At 40.3% G+C, this 22,990-nt stretch overlaps 1 protein-coding gene and 1 long non-coding RNA gene across 6 annotated transcripts; both read right to left on the bottom strand.

Moving 5' to 3' along the window:
• Positions 1–6,970: 6,970 nt before the first annotated feature.
• Positions 6,971–18,440, bottom strand: LOC111557113. Of its 5 annotated transcripts, none has more exons than XR_006587216.1 (5): positions 12,608–13,225; positions 10,821–11,035; positions 10,240–10,312; positions 8,870–10,105; positions 6,971–7,126 (listed from the first exon to the last, which is right to left on the bottom strand). It is a non-coding gene; the product is annotated as an uncharacterized LOC111557113 (long non-coding RNA). The 5 variants fall into 5 exon arrangements; XR_006587215.1 differs by lacking the exon at positions 6,971–7,126 and adding an exon at positions 17,457–18,440 and having other exon boundaries at positions 12,608–12,738; XR_006587217.1 differs by lacking the exon at positions 6,971–7,126 and having other exon boundaries at positions 8,870–9,678; positions 10,000–10,105.
• A 3,753-nt stretch (positions 18,441–22,193) lies between these two features.
• Positions 22,194–22,979, bottom strand: LOC123380875. The gene is made up of 2 exons (XM_045040541.1): positions 22,559–22,979; positions 22,194–22,415 (listed from the first exon to the last, which is right to left on the bottom strand). The coding sequence occupies exons 1-2, from the start codon at positions 22,977–22,979 to the stop codon at positions 22,228–22,230; spliced, it is 609 nt and encodes a 202-aa protein (XP_044896476.1). The 3' UTR covers positions 22,194–22,227.
• Positions 22,980–22,990: the final 11 nt, after the last annotated feature.

Genomic DNA, 22,990 nt, shown 5'->3' with positions numbered 1-22,990 from the left:
AACTTCTGGGGAGGGGCCAAGATGGCAGAACAGCATGGAAGTCTTTCTTGCATCTCATGTCCATGAAATACAGCCAGATCAACACTAAACCATCCTGCACACCTAGAAAACTGATTTGAGGATTAACACAACAATCTGCACAACCTGAACCACAGAACTCAGCAGGTATGTGGCAAGGAGAGGTGAACTGACGAAGAGAGAAACAGCGGAGGGCAGGAAGCTGTTTTTGCTTGCGGACAGAGGACGGAGACGGAGGGGAGAGTATGGGAAAATCACCCCCCAAAAGCAGCTGGAGAGAAAGTGGAAAAGTGGAAACAGCCGCAGGGACTGAACAAAAAAGGGAGAAAAGAGAAAGCAGAGGGTTTAAATTCCATGAAGACTCTATAAACAGGGGGAGTGCAGAGTCCGAAACACCACAGCTCAATACCTGGCAGTGCTCTGGTGAGAAGGGTGAATCCCCAGGAGCAGAGTGAAGTCCGGAGGTCTTTGGGCCACATGGGAGACAAGGTTCCCCTGCTGGAAGGACATTTGGTGGAAGCTGTGTGGCCACCCAGTCCCAGCAGACCCCAGAGAATGGCCGCATTCGCTGGTGCTGGAAGAAGGTCATTAAGGGTGAAGACTGGTGCCAGATGTGTGTTGTGATTTTCCATAATCCCTGAAACGCTGCTGCTACACAATCGCATGAACTTTTTCTGGGGTGGGCTGGCACCCAGCCTTAGTCTCTGGGCGTCGGCAGCAGCATGGTCCCGTAAATGTTCCTGAGTGCAGCCTGCACCTGGCCTTTGCTCGGTGAGACCCTTCCCCAGAAGGTCTGAGTGTTTCAAAGCCGCGGTCCCTCAGAAGTAAGGGGTTGGGAAACACAGCCGCATCTGAGATAAAACTCAGGAGGGAGGTGCTGCCTGGCAACCTGATGGCTTGGTCGCGGAGAGTGTAAAAGTAGGGCGTGACTGGAAGCCGGAGACAAAAGGTGTATGATCACCGATCGGGGAGGACAGAGATACTAGAGACTGGGTAGCTGGGTGTCGCCATTTTCATCCCTCGGGCGCATGCGCATAGACACCTACAAGCGCGACAACAAAACCACCCCAGTAAGATAAGCAGCGCCATCTAGTGGAGAATGGAATCATCACACTAAGCCGTGCCCAACTGGGTCAACCTCGCTCTTCATGAACACCACAACTCTTTCTGCCTGCTTAGTTTGTGGACTATAAAGTGCTTCACAGTTTGACTTCTCAGGGAAAGCAATGTAATTTCAATCGTATTTCAGTCTGTTCGCTGGTCCATGTATTCAATTTTCTCTCTTTTTTTTCCATTTCATTTCTTTTTTTTTCTTAAGCACAGAAAGAGAAAAAAATCATTTTTATTTTCAATTTTTATTAAAAATATTTTTCTTTTTTTTAATATATGAAATTTATTGTCAAATTGGTTTCCATACAACACCCAGTGCTCATCCCAAAAGATGCCCTCTTCAATACCCATCACCCACCCTCCCCTCCTTCCCACCCCCCATCAACCCTCGGTTTGTTCTCAGTTTTTAAGAGTCTCTTATGCTTTGGCTCTCTCCCAAAAATATTTTTCTTTAATTTTTTTCTACTATATTTTTTACTTTCTTGTAAATCTCTCACACTCTATTTTACTTCCAACATTTCATATTATTCTATTTCATTGTATTCATTTTTTAAAATTTTCAAATGTGTTCCTTTTTTTCTTTTTCTTTTTTCCTTTTTTCTCTAATCTATCAAGCTCCTTTCAACAACCAGACCAAAGCACACCTAGGATCTAACGTCATTTGAATATTGTGTGTGTGTGTGTGTGTGTGTGTGTGTGTTGTTTTTAATTTTTTAATTTAAATTTTTTTTACTTTATTCATTCCTTTTCTTCCTTCAAAATGGCGAAATGAAGGAATTCACCCCAAAAGAAAGAGCAGGAAGAAATGACAGCCACGGACTTAACCAACACAGATACGAGCAAGATGTCTGAACCAGAATTTAGAGTCATGATAATAGGAATACTAGTTGGGGTTGAAAATAGATTAGAATCCCTTTCTATGGAGATAAAAGAAGTAAAATCTAGTCAGGATGAAATAAAAAAATGCTATAACTGAGCTGCAATCTTGAAATGATGCCACGGCAGCAAGAATGGATGAGGCAGAGCAGTGATTCAGCAATATAGGGGAGAACCTTGTGGAGAATAGTGAAGCAGAAAAGAAGAGGGAGACTAAGGCAAAAGATCACGATTTAAGAATTAGAGAAATCAGTGACTCATTAAAAAGGAACAATATCAGAATCATAGGGGTCCCAGAAGATGAAGACAGAGGAAAAGGGGTAGAAGTGTTATGTGAGCAAATCATAGGGGAAAACTTTCCTAACCTGGGGGAAGACACAGACATAAAAATACAGGAAGCACAGAGGACTCCCATTAGATTCAACAAAAACTGACCATCAACAAGGCATATCATAGTCAAATTCACAAAACACTCAGGCAAGGAAAGAATCATGAAAGCATCAAGGGAAAAAAGTCCTTAACCTACAAGGGAAGACAGGTCAGGTTTGCTGCAGACCTATCCACAGAAACTTGTCAGGCCAGAAAGGAGTGGCAGGATATATTCCATGTGCTGAATCAGAAAAATATGCAGCCAGGAATTCTTTATCCAGCAAGGCTGTCACTCAAAATAGAAGGAGAGATAAAAAGTTTCCTAGACAAACAAAAATTAAAGGAGTTCATGACTACTAAACCAACCCTGCAAGAAATTCTAAGGGGGAGTCTCTGAGGGGAGAAAAGATGAAGGAAAAAAAAAAACAACAAAGACAAGAAAGGACCAGAGAACACCACTAGAAACTCTAACTCTACAGGCAACATAGTAGTAATCAAAAATCTCCCCAAAAACAAGAGTCCAGGGCCAAATGGCTTTCCAGAGGAATTCTATCAAACATTTAAAGAAGAGTTAACACCTATTCTCTTGAAGCTGTTCCAAAAATAGAAATTCTCTTGAAGCTGTTCCAAACTCTTTCTATGAAGCCAGCATTATTTTGATTCCAAAACCCCACTAAAAAGGAGAACTATAGACCAATTTCCCTAATGAACATAGAAGCAAAAATCCTCAACAAGATATTAGCCAACTGGATCCAATAATGCATTAAAAAAATTATTCACCAGGACCAAGTGGGATTTATACCTGGGATGCAGGGCTGGTTCAGTATCTGCAAAATGTGATTCATCACATCAATAAAAGGACAAGAACCACATGATACTCTCAATAGATGCAGAGAAAGCATTTGACAAAATACAGCACACTTTCCTGATAAAAAACCCTCAAGAAAGTAGGGATAGAAGGATCATACCTCAAGATCATAAAAGCCATATATGAAAGACCCAATGCTAATATCATCCTCAATGGGAAAAAACTGAGAGCTTTCCCCCTAAGGGGAAACAAGACAGGGATATTCACTCTTACCACTGTTATTCAACATAGTGTTGGAAATCTTAGCCTCAGCAATCAGACAACACAAAGAAATAAAAGGCATCCAAATCAGCCAGGAGGAGGTCAAACTTTCACTCTTCACAGATGACGTGATAGTCTATATGGAAACCCCAAAAAATTCCACCAAAAAACTTCTAAAACTGATCCATGAATTCAGCAAAGTCGCAGGATATAAAATCAATGCACAGAAATCGATTGCATTCCTATACACCAATAATGAAGTAACAGAAAGAGGAATCAAGGAATCGATCCCATTTACAATTGCACCAAAAACCATAAAATACCTAGGAATAAATCTAACCAAAGAGGTGAAAAATCTATACACTGAAAACTATAGAAAGCTTATGAAAGAAATTGAAGAAGACACACACAAAAAAAAATGGAAAAAGATTCCATGCTCCTGGATAGGAAAAATAAATATTGCTAAAATGTCAATACTACCCAAAGCAATCTACATATTCAATGCAATACCTATCAAAATAACACTAGCATTCTTCACAGAGAACAAACACTCCTAAAATTTGTATAGAACCAGAAAAGACCCCAAATACCCAAAACAATATTGAAAAAGAAAACCATAGCTGGAGACATCACAATCTCAGATTTTAAGCTGCATTACAAACTGTAATCATCATGACTGTATGGTACTAGCACAAAACCAGACACTCAGATCAATGGAACAGAATAGAGAACCCAGAAATGGACCCACAAACATATGGCCAACTAATCTTTGACAAAGCAGGAAAGAATATCCAATGGAATAAAGACAGTCTTTTCAGCAAGTGATGCTGGGAGAACTGGACAGTGACATGCAGCAGAATGAACCTGGACCACTTTCTTACACCATACACAAAAAGAAACTCAAAATGGATGAAAGACCTAAATGTAAGACACGAAGCCATCAAAATCCTAGAGGAGAAAGCAGGCAAAAACCTCTTTTACCTCGGCCCCCGCAACTTCTTACTCAACACGTCTCCAGAGGCAATCGACACAAAAGCAAAAATGAACTATTGGGACCTCATCAAAATAAAAAGCTTCTGCACAGCGAAGGAAACAATCAGCAAAACTAAGAGGCAACTGATGGAATAGGAGAAGATATTTGCAAACGACATATCAGATAAAGGGTTAGTATCCAAAATCTATAAAGAACTTATTGAACTCAACAACCAAAACACAAAGAATCCAATGAATAAATGGGCAAAAGACATGAATAGACACTTCTCCAAAGAAGAATCCAGATGGCCATGAAAAAATGCTCAACATCACTCATCATCAGGGAAACACAAATCAAAACCACAATAAGATACCACCTTACACCTGTCAGAATGGCTAACGCTAACAACTCAGGCAACGACAGATGTTGGTGAGGATGTGGAGAAAGAGGATCTCTTTTGCACTGCTGGTGGGACTGCAAACTGGTGCAGCCACTCTGGAAAACAGTATGGAGGTTCCTCCAAAAACTAAAAATAGAAAAACCCTATAACCAATAATTGGACTACTAGGTATTTATCCAAGGGATACAGGTATGCTGTTTTGAAGGAGCACATGTGTCCCACTGTGTATAGCAGCACTATCAACAATAGCCAAAGTATGGAAAGAACCCAAATGTCCATTGATGGATAAATGGATTAAGAAGATGTGGTATATATATACAACAGAGTATTAGTTGGCAATCAAAAAGAATGAAATCTTGCCATTTGCAACTATGTGGATGAAACTAGAGGGTAGGTATTATGCTAAGCGAAATTAGTCAGAGAAAGACAAATATCATATGACTCCACTCATATGAGGACTTTGAGACAAAACAGACGAACATAAGGGAAAGGAAGCAAAAATCATATAAAAACAGGGAGGGGGACAAAACATAAGAGACTCTTAAATATGGAGAACAAACAAAGGGTTACTGGAGGGGTTGTGGGAGGGGGGATGGGCTAAATGGGTAAGGGGCATTAAGGAATCTACTCCTGAATACTATATGATAACTAACTTTTATGTAAATTAAGAAAAAACAAATAAAGAGAAAGGGGGAAAAATATTTCTGTAAAGGGTTTAATATCCAAAATTCATAAGAACCCCTGAAAATGCAACAGAACAGGACTGAACCAAAGACTTGAGCATGACCCCAGGACTGATCTAGGTGGAAGTGTGTGTGGGTGGGGGAAGGTACCAGCTCTCTTCTCTAGGATTGCTAATTATGAAGATGAAACAAACCTAGGGATGCCATGTGAGGAAAGCCTACCCTAGAGCAAAGCCAACAGAAAGAAAAGCAGTGTTAAGATGAAGAGAAAGCCTAAGCCCTGAGACCATACTCCTTGAGCTGAAGCATGTCTAAAGCCAGCATTCCAATTAATTGTCCAGTTACATGAGCCAATAAAATTTTTTTTGTTAAGCTAAAAAAAAAAAAAAAGATATTATACATGACCCACAGATGAAGCTCTTCCTTCCACTGCCATATTGAATTGTGTTATTTAGCTTTCCTTGTGCCCCTGGCCTATCCCAGTGGTTAGTATCGTGTTTTGCATGTAATAGACACAGAAGAATGTTTGTTAAATTAAGTGACACCATTAAAATATCTTTTAAATTCTTTCCTTAAAAAAGGATTTTTATAACTTCTGAGCTCTTGTACATTTTATATGTATATATATATATATATATATATATATATATATATATATATATATAGTTTTCTTAGCATGAACATCTATTGCTTTAGTAAAATAATAAACAGTTAACAAAAGCGGCCAGAGTTTTCATTAATCTGTCTTTTGGAGAAGACACACATGTTGTAGAGAACTAGATTATTACTATGTTTGGTTTGCCCCCTGGAGAATTATAGATACTCAGAGTGGTTCCTGGATTTGTACCGGTGCCCTGATAGCACATGGAAGGACCTCTGAAGAGAAAACCTAAGCATTTGCCCACAGGCTGTACATGGCTATGCCCTAGAAGACATTCTTAAGCAGAACAAAAGCATATCCAAGCCAGAGATACGGCGGGGCACACAGCAGAGAGACGAGGGGGCAACTAGAAGCCTGTTTCATGAGTTTGCTTCCTGAATGCAATTCAAGGATCCACTGAACTGATTCCTTGACAAGTTTTTGTTTTGTTTTGTTTTGTTTTGTTTTGTTTTTAAATGAATGAGCTACTGGAAAAATACGTATAAATAAGATTTTTTTAGGATTTTTTTTTTTTTTGAGAGAGAGAGAGCACGAGAGTGCGAGTGGGGGAGAGGCAGAGAGAGAGGGAGAGAGAGAATCGCAAGCAGGCTCTGCACCCAGAGGGGCTCCATCCCACTACTGTGAGATCATGACCTCAGCTGAAATCGAGTTGTACTCTCAACTGACTGAGCCACCCAGGTGCCCCTAAATAAAGTTTTTATATCAACCATAATTTTAAGTAGTAAGGGAAAACAATATTTAAGAGATGTAGGGGTCAAGAACATGGCTTTAGAAAGATAGAGACGTTTTGAATTCTGAGTTTGCCACTTACTAGCTTTGTGATCTTGGGTAAATTGAGTCACCTCTCATTGTCTTCCTCTTACATCTCCTGAGTCTCTTCTGGGGGCTCTTCCTCCTCTTTCCAGCCCTGGAATGTTGGTGGTCCCAAGGCCCTGGTCTTCCCCCTTCCCTGGGTGATAGTATCTCCCTGTGACATGCACATCAACAAATCAGGCCACACCTCACCCTTCAGCTATGTGCTCTGACTGACACCTTTCAATGGATCTCCATTTCCCACACACTAACATCCTTTAACATGCTTTACATGGCACCTCAAAATCTAGTTCTGGTTTCTCTCTCCAGTCTCACTGTTCACACATTGCCCTCTTCCCTCCCTGCTCCAATTGTACCAATCACTTTTCATTTCCTAGACTCACCATAGTATGTGTTCTCTTAACCCTGGGCCTTTATAACTACTGTCTCCTCAGCCCCAGCTCTCCTCTCTCCTCTTCTCTTGGCTAATTCATCATTCTTTAGATCTTCACTCATGCCTCACTTTTTGCGAGAAACCCTCCTTAATCCTCCTGGTCTAGGCTGTGTCTTATCACCCAACCCAGTGATTTCCTGGTACCGCACTCCTCATGCTGTACTGAATAACTTGTTGACACATTCAGATTGTTCAACAGATCATGCACACAGTGAAAGCAAGGGCTGTGTTTGTCTTGTTTGTCACTGTATACTTAGAATATAATATATAACCCCCAATCCTGGCACTCAATAGCATTATGATAGATACTTGTTGAATAAAGCACTGTTATGATTGCTATGATAATATCAGCAAGAAATAATGGTTGAAAATTGGTCTCTGGATTCAAACATAGCCCTACTGCTTAACAGTTGTGCAATGTTTGGCAAGTAAATTAGTTTGTGTGTGTCTCAGTTTCCTCATCTGTCACCCCATCTAAAATGCTTAGGTGTGGGGCACCTGTGTGGCTTTGTCGGTTGAGCATCCAACTTTAGCTCAGGTCACTATCTCACAGTTCATGAGTTCGAGCCCCACATTGGGCTCTGTGCTAACAGCTCAGAGCCTGGACCTTGCTTCGGATTCTGTGTCTCCCTCTCTCTCTGCTCCTCCCCTGCTGATGCTCTGTCTCTGTCTCTCTCTCTCAAAAATAAACAAACATTAAAAATTTTTTAAAAAAATGCTTAGGTGAAATGACAGACTAAATGAAATAATGTTTTTTGTTACAAAGCAAGTGCTCAATAAATACTGGTTATTTTAACACTTAGAAATACTTAGAGCAGTACGTGGCACATAATAAGAACTTAATAAAAGTTATTATTACTATATTTTTTGTAATGATAAAAATAATCTCTAATTAGTTTTAAAAGTTTAGATTTTTGAGTATAGATGTTCTCAAACCGCAGCATATTGGCACTTAGCAAGTCAGAATGTCTAGCAGCTATTTTCCTCTAGGAAAGTATTTGACTTCTTGGATAGAAAATTATTAGGGACATTGAGAGAGTGAGGAAGGAAAACCAATTGTGTTCAGTGGTAATAATATTTCTCAAGTTTTGCAGTACAATGGTTGGAGTTTTACGAGGCCTTTGTTCTAAATGATGGTTCTCAAACTCTGGTGAGTATCTGCATCTACTGGTAGCTCGTTAAACTACTGATCAATCAGCTCTATCCTGTGGGTGGTTCTGGGATGGGGCCTGGGTCCATGGACTTGAACCAAGCTGCCCTGGTGATTCTGATGCACGCTGAAGTTTAAGAACTTGTGATCTAATAAAAATCAACTGGTTAAAATCAACCCTTATGCCTTGTGGCATAAGAGCAGGGGGCTCTTTGTTTCAAGTCTTTGTTGGGAGTTGTCTTCTAGGGGCTCTGAATGGCTGGTCTCTGGGAGATGTCTCTCTGCAGGGAGTGGCCTCTGAGGACTACTGTTACCTGAAGAAGAATCCTGGAGACAGCTGGCTCCACTTCCAATTGAAATGGCTGCTGAGAACCGGCTCTGGGACTGTTGGCCAAGGGGGAGAGGAACTCCCCCGCAAAAAGTGCTGGGAACACCCTTAGGAGCCCTTGCTGGAGGTGCTGGTGCAGGTAGCAACAGGGAGCAGCAGTGCTTCTCAAAGTGGGGCCCCAGGATCACCTGCATCCAGAATCACCTAGAGAGTTTGTTAAAATGCAGATTCCTTGGACCCACTCACTCCAGACCTACTGAATCAAGATCTGCATTTTAAATGAACGTCACAGATTTTTCCAAGGCGTGTTAAAGTGGGAGAGCCACTGACAGACGGTTGAAGAGACCTTGAGATACCAGCGTGTTCAGTCTCTGAAGTCTGGAGCACAGTGGCGTTTCGTTTCCTTTTATCACACTCCCTTTCCCAGTAATTTGGCAAAGTTGGAGGCCCAGACACTCTGCTCAGAATCTCAGACAGACTTCTCAGATCTTAACTGGTCACCAGCCCTCAAAGACCAAGAGGAGGGTGTAACTCGGAAAAGGTTTTTGCTAATCAAAGCATAACTTCCTTGGAGTTATTAAGTGTTATGCACTTTTCTGAGGACTAGAGTGGGCATTCAGTTTCCAGGAGCTGTCTGGTTACAATGATTTTCTTTTGAGAGAAATCTCAGTTGTGGTCGGTGGGTCTTGTCTGGATCACTCTTGAGGGAGGGCCCTGCAAAGGGCGGCACGGCCGTCCTGGCTCACTTGGCTCAGGTGAGCAAAACGTTTTGTAGATGACATCTACTCTCCTTATCTGTCAAACACAGATAGATGAGCAGGGACTTGCTTGCCACAGGGGATCTTACCGCCTTGCTTTTCCCATCAAAGTCTGTCAGGATTTGTAACTTGAAGAAATGAAAGGGGGTTCAGGAGAGAGACAGTTTCTAACGAGCTGTCAGCAGGGCCCCCCTGTGGGCTGGAAGCCTTGCTCTGTGTCGGTCGGCCTCTGCACTGACTTTATTCCAATGCTATTAGGGTAAGATCCTTGAGTCTTTCTCAGAGAAAGTGGCCTGGGGCTGAGAGGGACAGATTCATAAGTAATTTCTCTCATTATACACTTCCAGTGCCTACTCACCATTTCAAAGAGGAAGAGCTATCCCAGCCGACTCTTGAGAATTTTTCCCTAGACAGGATGCACATCCCTCCTACAAAGGCTTAATCGGCATGCTTTTTGCAATTACCTAAAATGGAGGAGACCTGGCTCTCAGCAAGGCTCAGTTGTAGAGCCCTTCTGTCCTTAGTGACTTCTAGAGCTGGACAAGGGAGAATTTACATAGTGCTAATATAGACTCTTCTAGAAGTAGGATCTACTTACATGGGTGAGTTATCCAAGGAACTAGAGAGGTTGTTAGTGTCAATGCCAAGTATATCATTGGATTGGATGGTATCTAGAGAAGTCAGAACAACATAATTCCAGTAATCCCGGAGTCGAGAAGTGACAGGTTGAATAACAAAAATGCCAGGTGCCCTAGCAGTTTTTGTTTTGTGTAGGTATTATAGATATGTTTTATTTTTGTCAGCCACTATAATATTTATTATAAAATTATGCATTCAAGATTATAATATTAAAATAATAATTAGTTTAAATAGTCTATTATCCAGGATTACAAATGGTATGACAGCCAGCAGCCCTGGAATGTATTTTGAATACTTACACAAGTAGCGCATGGATACATTCTTGTAAAATATTTGGAAGCTTACACAGTGAAAAGCCCCTTACCCACCCATTCTTCTTCCCAAAGGTAACCACTGTCAACAGTTTGGTAAGTATCCCTCAGTGATCTTTCTAAACATTTACATACCCACGGATGTATATATGCACACTTATCTTTTCAGATAAATGAGATCATATATCACATGTTGTTAGGTAACTTTAAAGAATTTAACAATACATACCTTGGAGATATTCTCATGGCAGTAGATATAAGTCTTCCTCATTTGCTTTATTCGTTGGCACAGTATTGCATTATATGGATGTGCCCTGCTTATGTGATCATTCACTAATTGGCGGACACTAAAATTGTCTCCAACATGTTTGCTCTTACAAATAATGCCGCAATGAGCCTTTGTGCACATACATCTTTGTATACATATTCTGGTAGAATGGATTCCTGAAAACAGAACTACAGCTATTTTTACATGTGTTTATTATACCCTATATCTAACTCTCCTCATCTCTTATTTTTTTCCATCAATGATTCTTAACCCTACCAGTACATTAGATTTACCTAGGGAACTTTAAAAAGTTAGGGCACCTGGGTGGCTCATTTGGCTAAGTGTCTGACTTCGGCTCAGGTCATGATCTCACAGTTCGTGGGTTTGAGCCCCACATTGGGCTCTGCTGTCAGCTCAGAGCCTGCTTCGGGTCCTCCACCTCCCTCTCTCTCTGCTCCTCCCCCCCCTCAAAAATAAATAAACATTTAAAACAAATTACATAAGCCCAAGCAGCACTCTAGACACACTGAATCAGAATCTTTGGGAGTAGGACTCGGGATTTAGATTTTCAGAAAAAAATCTGAAAATTCTCATATGCAGTAAGGATGAAAGAATTGTTGACCTATACATTAAACAAAATAAAACAGAACTCTAGGGTATTTTAAGATAGAACAACCAATTATTACAGAAACAGAGTCAGTCAAATAGGAGTAATCTTTGTTTACCTCTGAAAACAGCTTTAGTAAATCAAGTTATCTAGGTGAAAATAAATAACATTAAATCTGATGTTTAATAGTTGTATTGCATTTTTATCTCCTGAAAATGCCTTTTGTTATTATTGTTTTAAATCTCAGAGCATCTTCAATTCAAAGCTGTGAGCAAGGTGGGCTGGGCAGGAATGACCTTGTCCATTTTACATTCCTGGAAGCTGATGGGGGTAAAATGATGCTTCTCAATTTTAATGTGCTCAGAAAAAAATCTGAGGATCTTCTCAATGTGCAAATGCTGACTTAGTAGGCCTGGGGGTGGGGAGCTGAGATTTTGCATTTCTAACAAGCATCTAGCTAGGTGATGCTGATGCAGATGTGGTCCAGGACCACACTCTGATTAGTAAACACCTAGATAAAAGGTAATGAGCTGAATACAATGGGGAACCCAATCCAATAGCAGACATGGGGTGTCATCAAAACAATGAACACATGACACAACAAAGAAAAGAGTGTAAGGAGAAGGAATGCAGGGTGGGCAAGGATGGAGGGCAAAGGATCCCTTCTCCTACATCCTAGAATCCCAAGCCCTAAACAGGGGCACATTCGTAAATCATTTAATAAAACCAATTAGATCTTTAAATTAAAACATATGTGTGTGTGTGTGTGTGTGTGTGTATACACACACACACACACATATATATTACTAATGGAAATTAGATTTTTCAATTGATGTTTTGGTGTTTTTGTCTTTTGGAAAAAAAGGACTAGAAGCAATAAGAAAATAATAAATTAAAGATATTATTTTTAATGGGCCATTTTTTCTTGAATACATTGGCTGCCTAAATGGATTCCAGAAATGTAAGCTTAATATGTGCAAGTTGTAGGATCTAAGAGGTGCTGCTGGGGCAGGAATTAGAAGACGGATTCTATCCATGCTGGAGGGAATGTTCTGAGAGGGGGAGAATCAGCCTCAACTACATTCATTCCCCCTATTATATACTTTCATGTCCCTTTTCCACAAAGCTACATAGCACTTACCAAGGCTGTGATGTTCATAATTTCATTTATGCAGTGTTATTATGTGTCTTCTCCATCAGATTAGAGAAGCCATGAGGACAAGGACTTAGCCTTTTTGTTCACCATGTTATCCTTAACACCTAGTGCAATGCCTGGCGGATAGTAGATGGTCAATAATTATTAATTGAATGAATTAAATGCATGAATGAATAAATCATGAAAAAGAAAAGGTAGTATTATGTTATGATTTGAAGTTAAATTAAGGTTAAAACTAAAAAAAAAAACCAAAACTCTCAAGAAGTCTATAGGTCCATTGCGTTAGCCACATGGAAGATTAAAACTCACACACACTATCTTTCCCCTCTAAATAATTTTGATCTTGTTATGTAATTCTTCTCTGTAAGCCCTTATGCCTCTTCCATTTCTAGAGCAGATGTCTTTCTGTTTAGAACTTGGAACTGTTGTATGGAAAGTTTATGATGTCAGAAAACAAATATAGTGACTTCCTCGAAGGAACAAGGACTGCCTGTGGTCTTTTAAAACACAATTCAAGAACTAGTAATACATTTTTAAATTAAATTAAATTAAATTTTATCTTAGTTTTATTTGAGAGAGAGAGAGAGAGGGAGCACATGTGAGAGCTAGTGGGGGAGGGGCAGAGATAGAGAGGGAGAGAGAGAATCCCAAGTGGGTTCCATGCTGTCAGCGCAGAGCCCAATGCAGGGCTCAATCTCACCAACCATGAGATCATAACCTGAGTCAAAATCAAGAATCAGATGCCTAACCAACTGAGTCACCCGGGTGCCCCAGTAATACATTTTAAACATTTAAAAAATATGCTCTACCTCAAAGGGATACTGCAGGATTAATTTTCAGGTATGATTTAACATAACATATTCTCTAGAATAAAAGCACAATGTAATTTCTAATAAGCATAACATCTCATTGATTCTTTCATTGGATAAATTTTTATCACGTGACTGGCAACATGGCACAGTGGAGCAGGGGCCCTAAAGCTAGACTGTATGTATTCACATCCCCACCATTGTGTAGCTGTGCTAGCTTGGGCAAATTGCTCAATTGCTTTTTGCTTCAATTGCCTCACCTGTTAAGTGGGATAATAAGACTAGCTACTTCAGCTTTTACTGCAATTTGTTAGTGTTTGTTAGTGTTACGTTTGTAAAGCACTTAGGACAGTACCTGGCATATAGTAAGCACTATATGCAGGGTTTTAAATAAACAACCCCCTGTGATGTGCCAGGCAGGTATGAAGCTCAAACTGGCCTCCAGGAAAGTAGTGAACTAGTACCTACTAAACACTTGTTATGTATCAAGTACTAATCCTTAGGCAATCTTGCATCAAGTCTTATGACAACCCTCATGGAAGTATTATTTTCATTCATTCATTCAGCCAATATTTATTGTCGGGAACTGTTTTATTTACATCCTGGGATATAGAGTCTGGGATTTACATTTTTAAAAATCACTATTTTATCAACAAGTGATTTTTAATAGTTCTCTTGATTTCCAGGTTAGCTCTAAACCACCACATTATTCTTTATTAAAAGTAGTTTCTCATAACTTCTGAAGTTTTAACTGACTGTATCTGTCGTGCTTTGGAGAACTATTTTTTTCCGGTTCTACTTATTTATTGTTAGAGACTATCTTTTTTAAAAAATAATTTATTTAGGGGCACCTGGGTGGCTCAGTTGGCTAAGCATCCGACTTCAGCTCAGGTCATGATCTCACAGGTCGTGAGCTTTATTTCTGAAGGAGAGAGAGAGACAGAGAGTGAGCTTTGGATTCTGTGTCCCTCTCTCGCTCTGCCCCTCCCCTGCTCATGCTCTGTCTCTCAAGAATAAATAAACATTTAAAAAATTCATTTATTTTTATACTTTAGCTAGATAACATACAGTGAAATTGTTTCAGAAGTAGAATTCAGTGTCTCATGACTTATATACAACACCCAGTGCTCGTCACAAGTACCCTCCTTAATACCCATCACCCATCTCCCACTTACCTCCCTCTGTCAACCCACAGTTTGTTCTCTCTGGTTAAGAGTCTCTTGTGATTTGTTTCTCGTTCTTCTGTTTTTCCTTCCTCTTCCCATATGTTCAGGTTTTGTTTCTCAAATTCCACATGAGTGAAATCATATATTTGTCTCTGTGATTGACTTATTTCGCTTAGCATAATACATTCTAACTCCATTAACGTCTCTGTATTCTTGTGAAATCTCTTTCAGATATGTTATTTTTTTCAATAAAAACTTGATTTTTTACATTATAAAATGATACATTTGTTGGAAAGTGTCACTGTTCACTATTTTTCTATTAAAGCAACACTGCAATGCACAGCTGTATACACCTCTGTACCTACCTATCTTGTCAAACTTATACGTATAAGTGTCTTTAGGATAGATCCCTAGAGGAGAAATTGCTTGGTAAAATGGTATGCCTATTTTAATTTTCACCAATATTGCCAAAATGCACTCTGAGAAAAACTTTCATGAATCAACATCCTTACCAATAGTGCATGAAAGTGCCTTCTCTCCTGTACTCTCAACAATGTCATTTATCAATATGTAAAAATTTTTGTCAGTCCGGTGGACAAAAATGGGTAAATTGGTATGGTTTCAATTTAATAGTAAGGATGATTTGGGTTATGTTTGTTTGCCATTTGTATTTATTCTTTCTTGATTCATTTTTTATATCCTTAATTCATTTTTCTATTGGTACAATGAAGCTCTGAGCATATAATAGATATGACTGATAAGCACGCTCCAAATATTTTTTCCAAGTCATCATATTTCTGTTTATGGTGTCCATCACCATACAAAGTCAGCTTTGTTTTTCTTTATGGCTTCTGAGATTGTGTCATGATTGGGAAAGTCTCTTCTACTCTAATTCTGTTTTTAAAAATCTCCTTTATTTTCTGGGGCACTTGGGTGGCTCAATCAGTTAAGCGTCCAACTCTTGGTTTCATCTCAGGTCACAGTCTCACAGTCGTGGGTTTGAGACCTGTGTTGGGCTCCTTGCTGTCAGCACAGAGCCTGCTTGGGATTCTCTCTCTCTCTGCCCCTACCCCACTCGCTCTGTCTCTCTCGCAAAAATAAACTTAAAAAAATAAAAATCTCCTTTAGTTTCCATATTTTGCTAGTAGTTTAAAATATTTAAATCTTTTTTAAAAAAAATTTTAATGTTTATTTTTGAGACAGAGACAGAGACAGAGACAGAGACAGAGACAGAGACAGAGTGTGAGCTCTGAATCTGAAACAGGCTCCAGGCTCTGAGCTGTCAGCACAGAGCATGATGCAGAACCCATGAACCGTGAGATCATGACCTGAGCCAAAGTTGGATGCTTAGCTGACTGATCACCCAGGCATCCCTAAAATATTTAAATCTTAAATCCATCTAGAGTTTATTTTTGTTTTCACTTGGTGCAAAAGAAAAAGCCAAATTTTTTTTATCTTAAATGAATGTGACAAGATAATTAACAGTTACTTATGATGAAGCTCTGTGCTTGAAAAGATGCAGTTTCTAAAAGCACATGCTACCCTGAAAGAGTCCTAGAAGCACACATATCTATAGCCAAAGCAGGGTCTTTGGGGAGGACAGTTTCCCTCAATATGCCAGTCCTCACCCATACTAGCTAAATAAAAATGCTACTGTGATACCATTAATGATTTAAAATAGTACTTTATTTTCAGTAATTAATAGAAGTCAAGATTCTGAAAATCAATTGGCAAGCGTTTATATTTTAATGTAATAGTTTCCTTCATATAAATGTTTAATTATATGTTAGATGCAAATGACTTGTGAATGTACTTTATAGAGGCACTATCCTTTCTGGCATATGTTCCCAAGTTTATAGAAAATGACTCATCTGTGGGCTAGAGAGCCACTAGGACAGAATCTCTATGAGGGCAGGAAAGATTCAAAAGAGTGGACATCTTTTGCTTTCCTTGTTCCACACATCCCTAGCCACAGGGCCATAGTCCTACATCAGTTTCCTGTTTTTGTCCAGTCAATCAATAAAGAAGCACTTTGGACACCATGAGATGTGGAAGATAGTTTTGAAGAATTCTGGATGAAAAAGTTCGAGAAATCTGTTGCTCAACAATGTGCAAACAGTTAACACCATTGTACTATACATACATTTAAAAATGGTTGATAGTAAATGTTATGTTTTTTCTTTTTACCACAATTAAATAAAAAGTCAATTCTGCCTTTTAGTTTTTGTTTTTCATCAAGCAACACTTATTTGAGTACCTATTATGTACTAAATATATTCTTATAGAGGATACCAGGAAGTATAGTTGATAGTTTCAGTTCTCAAGGAACTAACAAGCAATTGAGTTGGAGGAGAAAGTTAAGTACCCATGAAGATGAACCATCTCAGGTAATATAATGATACCACATGAGGAGAAAAGACACACAGTCTTATTTTTAGAAAAGGCAGGAATCTCTTTGGGCTACAGTTATAGAAATATTCGTTAGGTACTTAAATGCCTTTCAAAGGGCTTTAATATGTACTTTCTAAATTGACCCTTTTACTGCTAGATCTAGAAGACATTATCTCTGTTTAACAGATGAGGAAACAAAGGCTCAGAGGTTGTAATTTTTCCAAGTTCACACAGGGAGCTGGGAACTAGACCCCGTCTTCCAGCTCTTACTCCTGGCAGAATTTATTTAAATTGGCACCAAAGATTTGCTGCCAAAAACGTTTTGAGGGTTAGAGCAGAATCCAAATGTGCTATGGACACTACGGTTATATATTTGCTGAAATTAAAGATTATTCTCTCCCCTGTCATCCTGCCAAGGAGTGTGAAGTAACTTTTAGTACAAAATACGTTTTTTTTCTTGCTACTTACAGGATAGAGAAACTCAAATCACAGTCCAATAGAATGAGGACCAGATACAAGCTTTCAGTTTCCCCGCCAGATATACATAGTCCCTTAGACAGCTACAGTCTCATGAAAGACATTCCTTACCATCATGTCTGACATCATTCTTTAAGGTCATAATACAAGTGGTATAACTGAGGTAGGTCTGATCTGATCCAAGTGTGACAGAGAGGAAAGCTAACTCAGACAGCAGAATAAAGTCAGTGAATTAGGATTCAAAAGCAGTTATCAGGGCTAAGCCCATATGAGTTACACACATTTTTAAAACCACATCCTGCTAGTTCAGATTGATTTCTATCCAGAAAGTGCAGGAGAATTAGGTCTGTTCATACAATAACCCTATCTGATTGCACAGGGTCAAGCTACTGTTTATCTTTCCTAGGCAGAACCCATATCCTGAGCATACTCTATGTTTTTCACCAGTTACTTCAAGGCAATACAGGCTCTGACGTTCTTTCTACCTAATCACCTAAACAATAAGAAAAAGACTCTAATTTTTTTTTCCTCTAAAGTATTAGGTAAAAGTAAACACACAGACACTGTAGTCAAGAGTGTCTTTTATTTTCCTTCTTATGAGCACTCAGCCTTTTGCAAAAGAAAGGCAGTGCTGCCCTCTACTGCTGGATGTTGAAATGTCAGCAATACGCTTCTATATACCTCACACTAGCTGTGTGGAATAGATTAGGACAGTACATTACACTGCTTTTGACTATCTCTTTAGGAATTGTTTAAAAAGAAATATGTTCTTGGAAGGCCCATTTAATGTTTCCTTCATTATCTCTTCATCTACCTTCATCTTGTATCAAGCATAGGACGTTTGAACACGACCCAATTTAAAAAAGAAAAGGGGGGGCTCCTGGGTGGCTCAGTCGGTTGGGCGTCCAACTTCAGCTCAGGTCATGATCTCTTGGTCTTGTGGGTTCAAGCCCTGCGTCGGGCTCTGTGCTGACAGCTCAGAGTCTGGAGCCTGCTTCGTATCCTGTGTCTCCTGCTCTCTCTTTGCCCCGCCCCTGCTCATGCTCCCTCTCTTTCAAAAATGAATAAATGCTAAAAAACAAAAAATTTAAAAAAAGGATATCCCAACCTGGGTGAGGGGTTAGGGAGAGGGAAGCTTAAGACCTTCTCTAGAAGTAAGAGGCTGTATTTGTCATGCATTTAGGGAGAAACAGGACAAGAAGAGGAAATTTTCTTATGACTTAAAGTCTACAGTCTTCCCACTCTTCTGTTATTTGAAGTGTCTTCATTTGCTTTTTGCTAAGTCTATCCATTTCCTTTGTGTTTTTTGACAGGAGACAATAGTCACCTTGAAATGTAGAGGGAATAGTGGAATAGTGTTTCTAAGACACTTCGTATTCTTCAGAAAGAGATAATATGGAAACACAAAGAGTTATTATTAACATTGTTATATTTTAATTAAATATTAAGTATGCTGTCTTGTTACGTTTAAGTTGCTTTGAGATTTTACAGATATCTACAGAGACTTTTTGGAGGACTCTAAATATTTAAAAACTTGTGTTCTCTGCTTTCTTTTCCATCTTTAAAAAATTTCAGAGTGTATGCCTGCAAGAGGCCAGGGCAGAGAGATTTCAGAGTTAGTCTAACCATTACCCTACAGCTACACAGGGACCAAAGTATAACTATATAACAACAACAACAACAACTTCTACAACTGTGTTAAAAGTGTGTGTGTTTCAACACTAAGCAAAAATCTTTTCGTCCCAATTTACACTCAGCTATGTTAAGAGATTTACTCCCAAGTTTCAAAACTATTAAGAGGCAAAATTAGATTTTGATTGTGGGTGCAAAGCCTATGCATTGTTCTACTATGCAGCTCCTCATTCAAATCTCAAAGACAAGCGCTTGTAAACAACATCTGTGACGATGATGATGGTGAGAGCGAACATACTGAGTACTTACTGAGTGTCTTGCACATGTCAGTGTTTTAAATTCATTTAATTACATTAAATCATCTAATCTTCACCTTGTGAGGTAGAACTATTATTATCTCCATGTTACAAATGAGGAAGCTGAGGCATACAGAGGAAATCTAGTTCCAGAGGCCATGCTTTTAACCATATGCTATACTGCTTCTTAAGTACAAAAACTATATAGCACAACAATTTCTACATTGTGGCCTGGAATTTAATTATGTTCACCAAGTGGATAAAATCATCAATAGTTGTCACCCTATTGATATCTCTGTTATACAAATCTCAGCAGCTTTAAAAAAAGTTCTGCTCATGGAGGTGCCTGGTTCAGATGCTAATATTAGACCCTCAGGCCTTACTGGACATACCCTTCTATGAATTAGGAAGCAACAACAGAACTTCACTTGGTCCAATCCTTGTATGCTGGTGGGGAGAGGAGTCATACATATGGGAGGGAGGAGAGAAATGAGGGATGAGAAGCAAAAGTAGATGATAGTTCCACTAAGTCATGCCCAGGAAACAAGTCAGCTAATTTGAAGGAAGAGGTTGATAAGCAATCACTTTCCTTAACAACAGTGAACTCAATACAGTGAGAGAACAGCACAGCCTTAGGGTCTCTAAGCTTATCTTATTGCTCACTATTTAGCCACACAGTGGCTTTTTTTCAAGTTTATTTATTTTGAGAGAGAGAGACAGAGACAGAGAGAGAGAGAGAGAGAGAGAGAGAATGCGAACGCACAAGATGGGGAGGGGCAAAGAGAGAAAGGGAAAGAGAATCCCAAGCAGACTCCACACTGCCAGTGCAGAGCCTGATGCTGTGATCGAGCTCACAAACCGTGAGATCATGACCTGAGCCGAAGTTGGATGCTTAATGGAGAGCCACCCAGGTGTCCTAGCCACACAGCGATACTTGAACAGATCTCCTCTTGCAGCTTTGGTTCTTAAAGAAATGCTTGTTCAGCACACAAGTCAGCTTCTAAATAATATCCTACCCTTAGTAACAGCATACACCTAAATGTAACTATTCCAAAGCACTTTGCACTTGAAGTCCAAAGTGTGGAAAAACTCCTCCCTTATCTGATTTGTTCCTAAGTTTAGACCTCCTGGGTATCAGGGGCAAGATTGAGTACAACAAGCAAGTGCGGACTTGCTTAGAGGTTCATGGAGTGGCCACGGCTGACCCAGCCTGGCCTGTCTATTACGCTATGGGGCACGCTGCTCAGCCCTGAAGGCTTCAGATTTCCCAGAGAGTATGTTCTAAAGAAATTTATTCCAGATGAATAATTGGAACCCAGATGTGTGGGTTCTAAGTTCCTCCCTCCCAATTGTTTTGAAGAAAAAAAGGAAAAGGAAAGCACCCAGGAGGAAGATGGTAGTGAGGATGCTTGAGTAGACGTCATAGCAAACTCATAAGGCAGGAAGAATACTAGTCCTTCTTTCTTTTGGCCCTATTGCCTTCTCCCTGGACACTCACTTTACCTGGCTGCCTGCTTGTCTGGGCAATGTTCGCCTCTAGAGTCTTTTGCTTGATCTATCCATTCAGCAGGGAGGCAGTGTTGCTCAATTCCAAGTCAAAGTGTTAAAATTAGCAATGGCCTGGAAAGCATTTTGTTTATTTCAAGATTGGCATTTTGTGTAGAGGGGTAGCCTGCAGGACTCAAGACAGAAGGATACTGAACATAATCTAAAAGAACCCAAGATGGCCAAGGAAAAAGTTTGAGACTTGGATCCCACATAATATGTAGTTCGCCTCTTTGCTACACCAGTTAACTGTTTGCTCCTTTCCAAAATTTGGAGCAGATATTATGAAGACATGAAGAAAAACTGCATATGCCACTTTCTTTGCCCCTATAAGCGTTGACTTGGTTATGGAGCTGCTTAGATTGCCAATAAATATTTATTTGGACTTAGCTAAGTTGATGTTTAGGTGGCCATGGGTTGATTTTTTTCTCCAGGGAATGACGTAAGAAATGGCCATGATATTGTTGGCCAATGCTGTGAAACTCATGCTTTTCAAACTCTGCGGAGGTTCGGCTATAGGACACCGGTCTTGGCAGTTGCCCTTTGCCTCTGCTTTTGGCACCACTAAAAGTTCATTGTCATTTCACCTTTGGTGTTGAACTTGGAATCTTAGAGGGAAGCATTGTTAATGAAACACTACGGGCAGTTTACCTTTAAAAGCAGAGGCAAAGCTTCTGGAAAAAAGCAGGCGATACAAAGGTTGGCTGGTGTTGCACAGAGATTTCTTGGCTTGTGTTCATTACTTTGAATGGAAAATTCATTTTGAGATTTGTCCTATTATCCAGTGAACAGAGGCTGAGGTATTGTTTTCTTCTGTAATACCAAGGGAATAGATTCTTCCTTCCACCATTTACTGAACACTTACTAAGTGCAAAAAACTGGGGGATACTATATAGAGTATGATCTCTAGCCCAAAGAAGCTTACCGTCTACAGGGGTGTGGCAGATGTGCAATGACAACAATAGCTAACATTTAGGGAGTATTTCCTATATGCAGCCAAACACTTTATATGTATTAACTCATATAATTCCCACAACAACCCTGAGGACAATACTATTATCTCCACTTTACAGAGCAGGAACAGAGAGGTTAAGTAACTTGCCTAAACCTGCCCAAGTCAGTAAATGACAGAGTCAGAATCTAAACCTATGTGGTCTGGCTCTAGAGCTAGGTTCTTAACTAGGGCATTTTCTGAAATGGTAATATTGTCAACAAGGTACAGAAGCACAGGAAATGAGACGGATCTTGACCAGAATGAGGATTAAGGAAAGTCTTTATGAAGGAGGCATTTACTTTGGGTCTTGAAGATCACCAGGTGAAGACGGGAGGTGGGGAGGTACAGCCCGACTAAAAGAAGAGGCAGTTGGGGTACCAGCCAGCTGCTGACAGCGGGATCTGGTTGAGTGCGTGCGTGGGAGGAAAGCTGGAGAGGGACGCTGTGCCCAGATCCTGAAGGACCTTGAAGACCAGGCCTCCTCTGTAAGGAAAGGGGAGCCAAAAAACCTCAAAAAAGGGCTGCGAAGGGAATTCCTGGTCACTCCTCCACTTTTAGCAGGCTGTCCCTTGCCTGACACTCAGGCAGGAGGCCCACCCACATTTCCCTCAGGGGGAACAGCCGACCTGGATGGTCAAGGTCGCCCGCGAGGGCTCCGGAGCTGCACGTCCTGGCCAAGGACTCTCGTTCCCGAGCGCAGACGCCGGGGATTTGGCTGCCAGCCGCGGTCAGGTACGCGAACGCTGTCGGGCCTGGCAGCGAGAACGCCTGCTTCATGGGGACTGGAAGGCCGGTCCTCCGGGACTCCCGCCGGCCTCCTAGCTCCTTTCTTGGCCCTCGAAGGTCATGGAGGCCACTTCCAGCGCACCCGAGCCGCTCAGCTCCTCCCCTCAGCACCTGAGACCCAAGGAATGTCGTCCTCAACCATAGGAGTCTGCTCTGCCAATCAATCCTAGCCCCCGCCCCCATCTTAGCTGGCGTGCAGTGCATTGGTTGCATCATCACTGGCCTCCGATAAGATTCTTTTCTTGGATTGGCTAATAGCATACCCTCCCTCC

The sequence above is a fragment of the Felis catus genome, chromosome D2, assembly GCF_018350175.1.
Source record: "Felis catus isolate Fca126 chromosome D2, F.catus_Fca126_mat1.0, whole genome shotgun sequence".
NCBI lineage: Eukaryota > Metazoa > Chordata > Mammalia > Carnivora > Felidae > Felis > Felis catus.
This window is presented reverse-complemented; position numbering and strand designations above follow the sequence as displayed.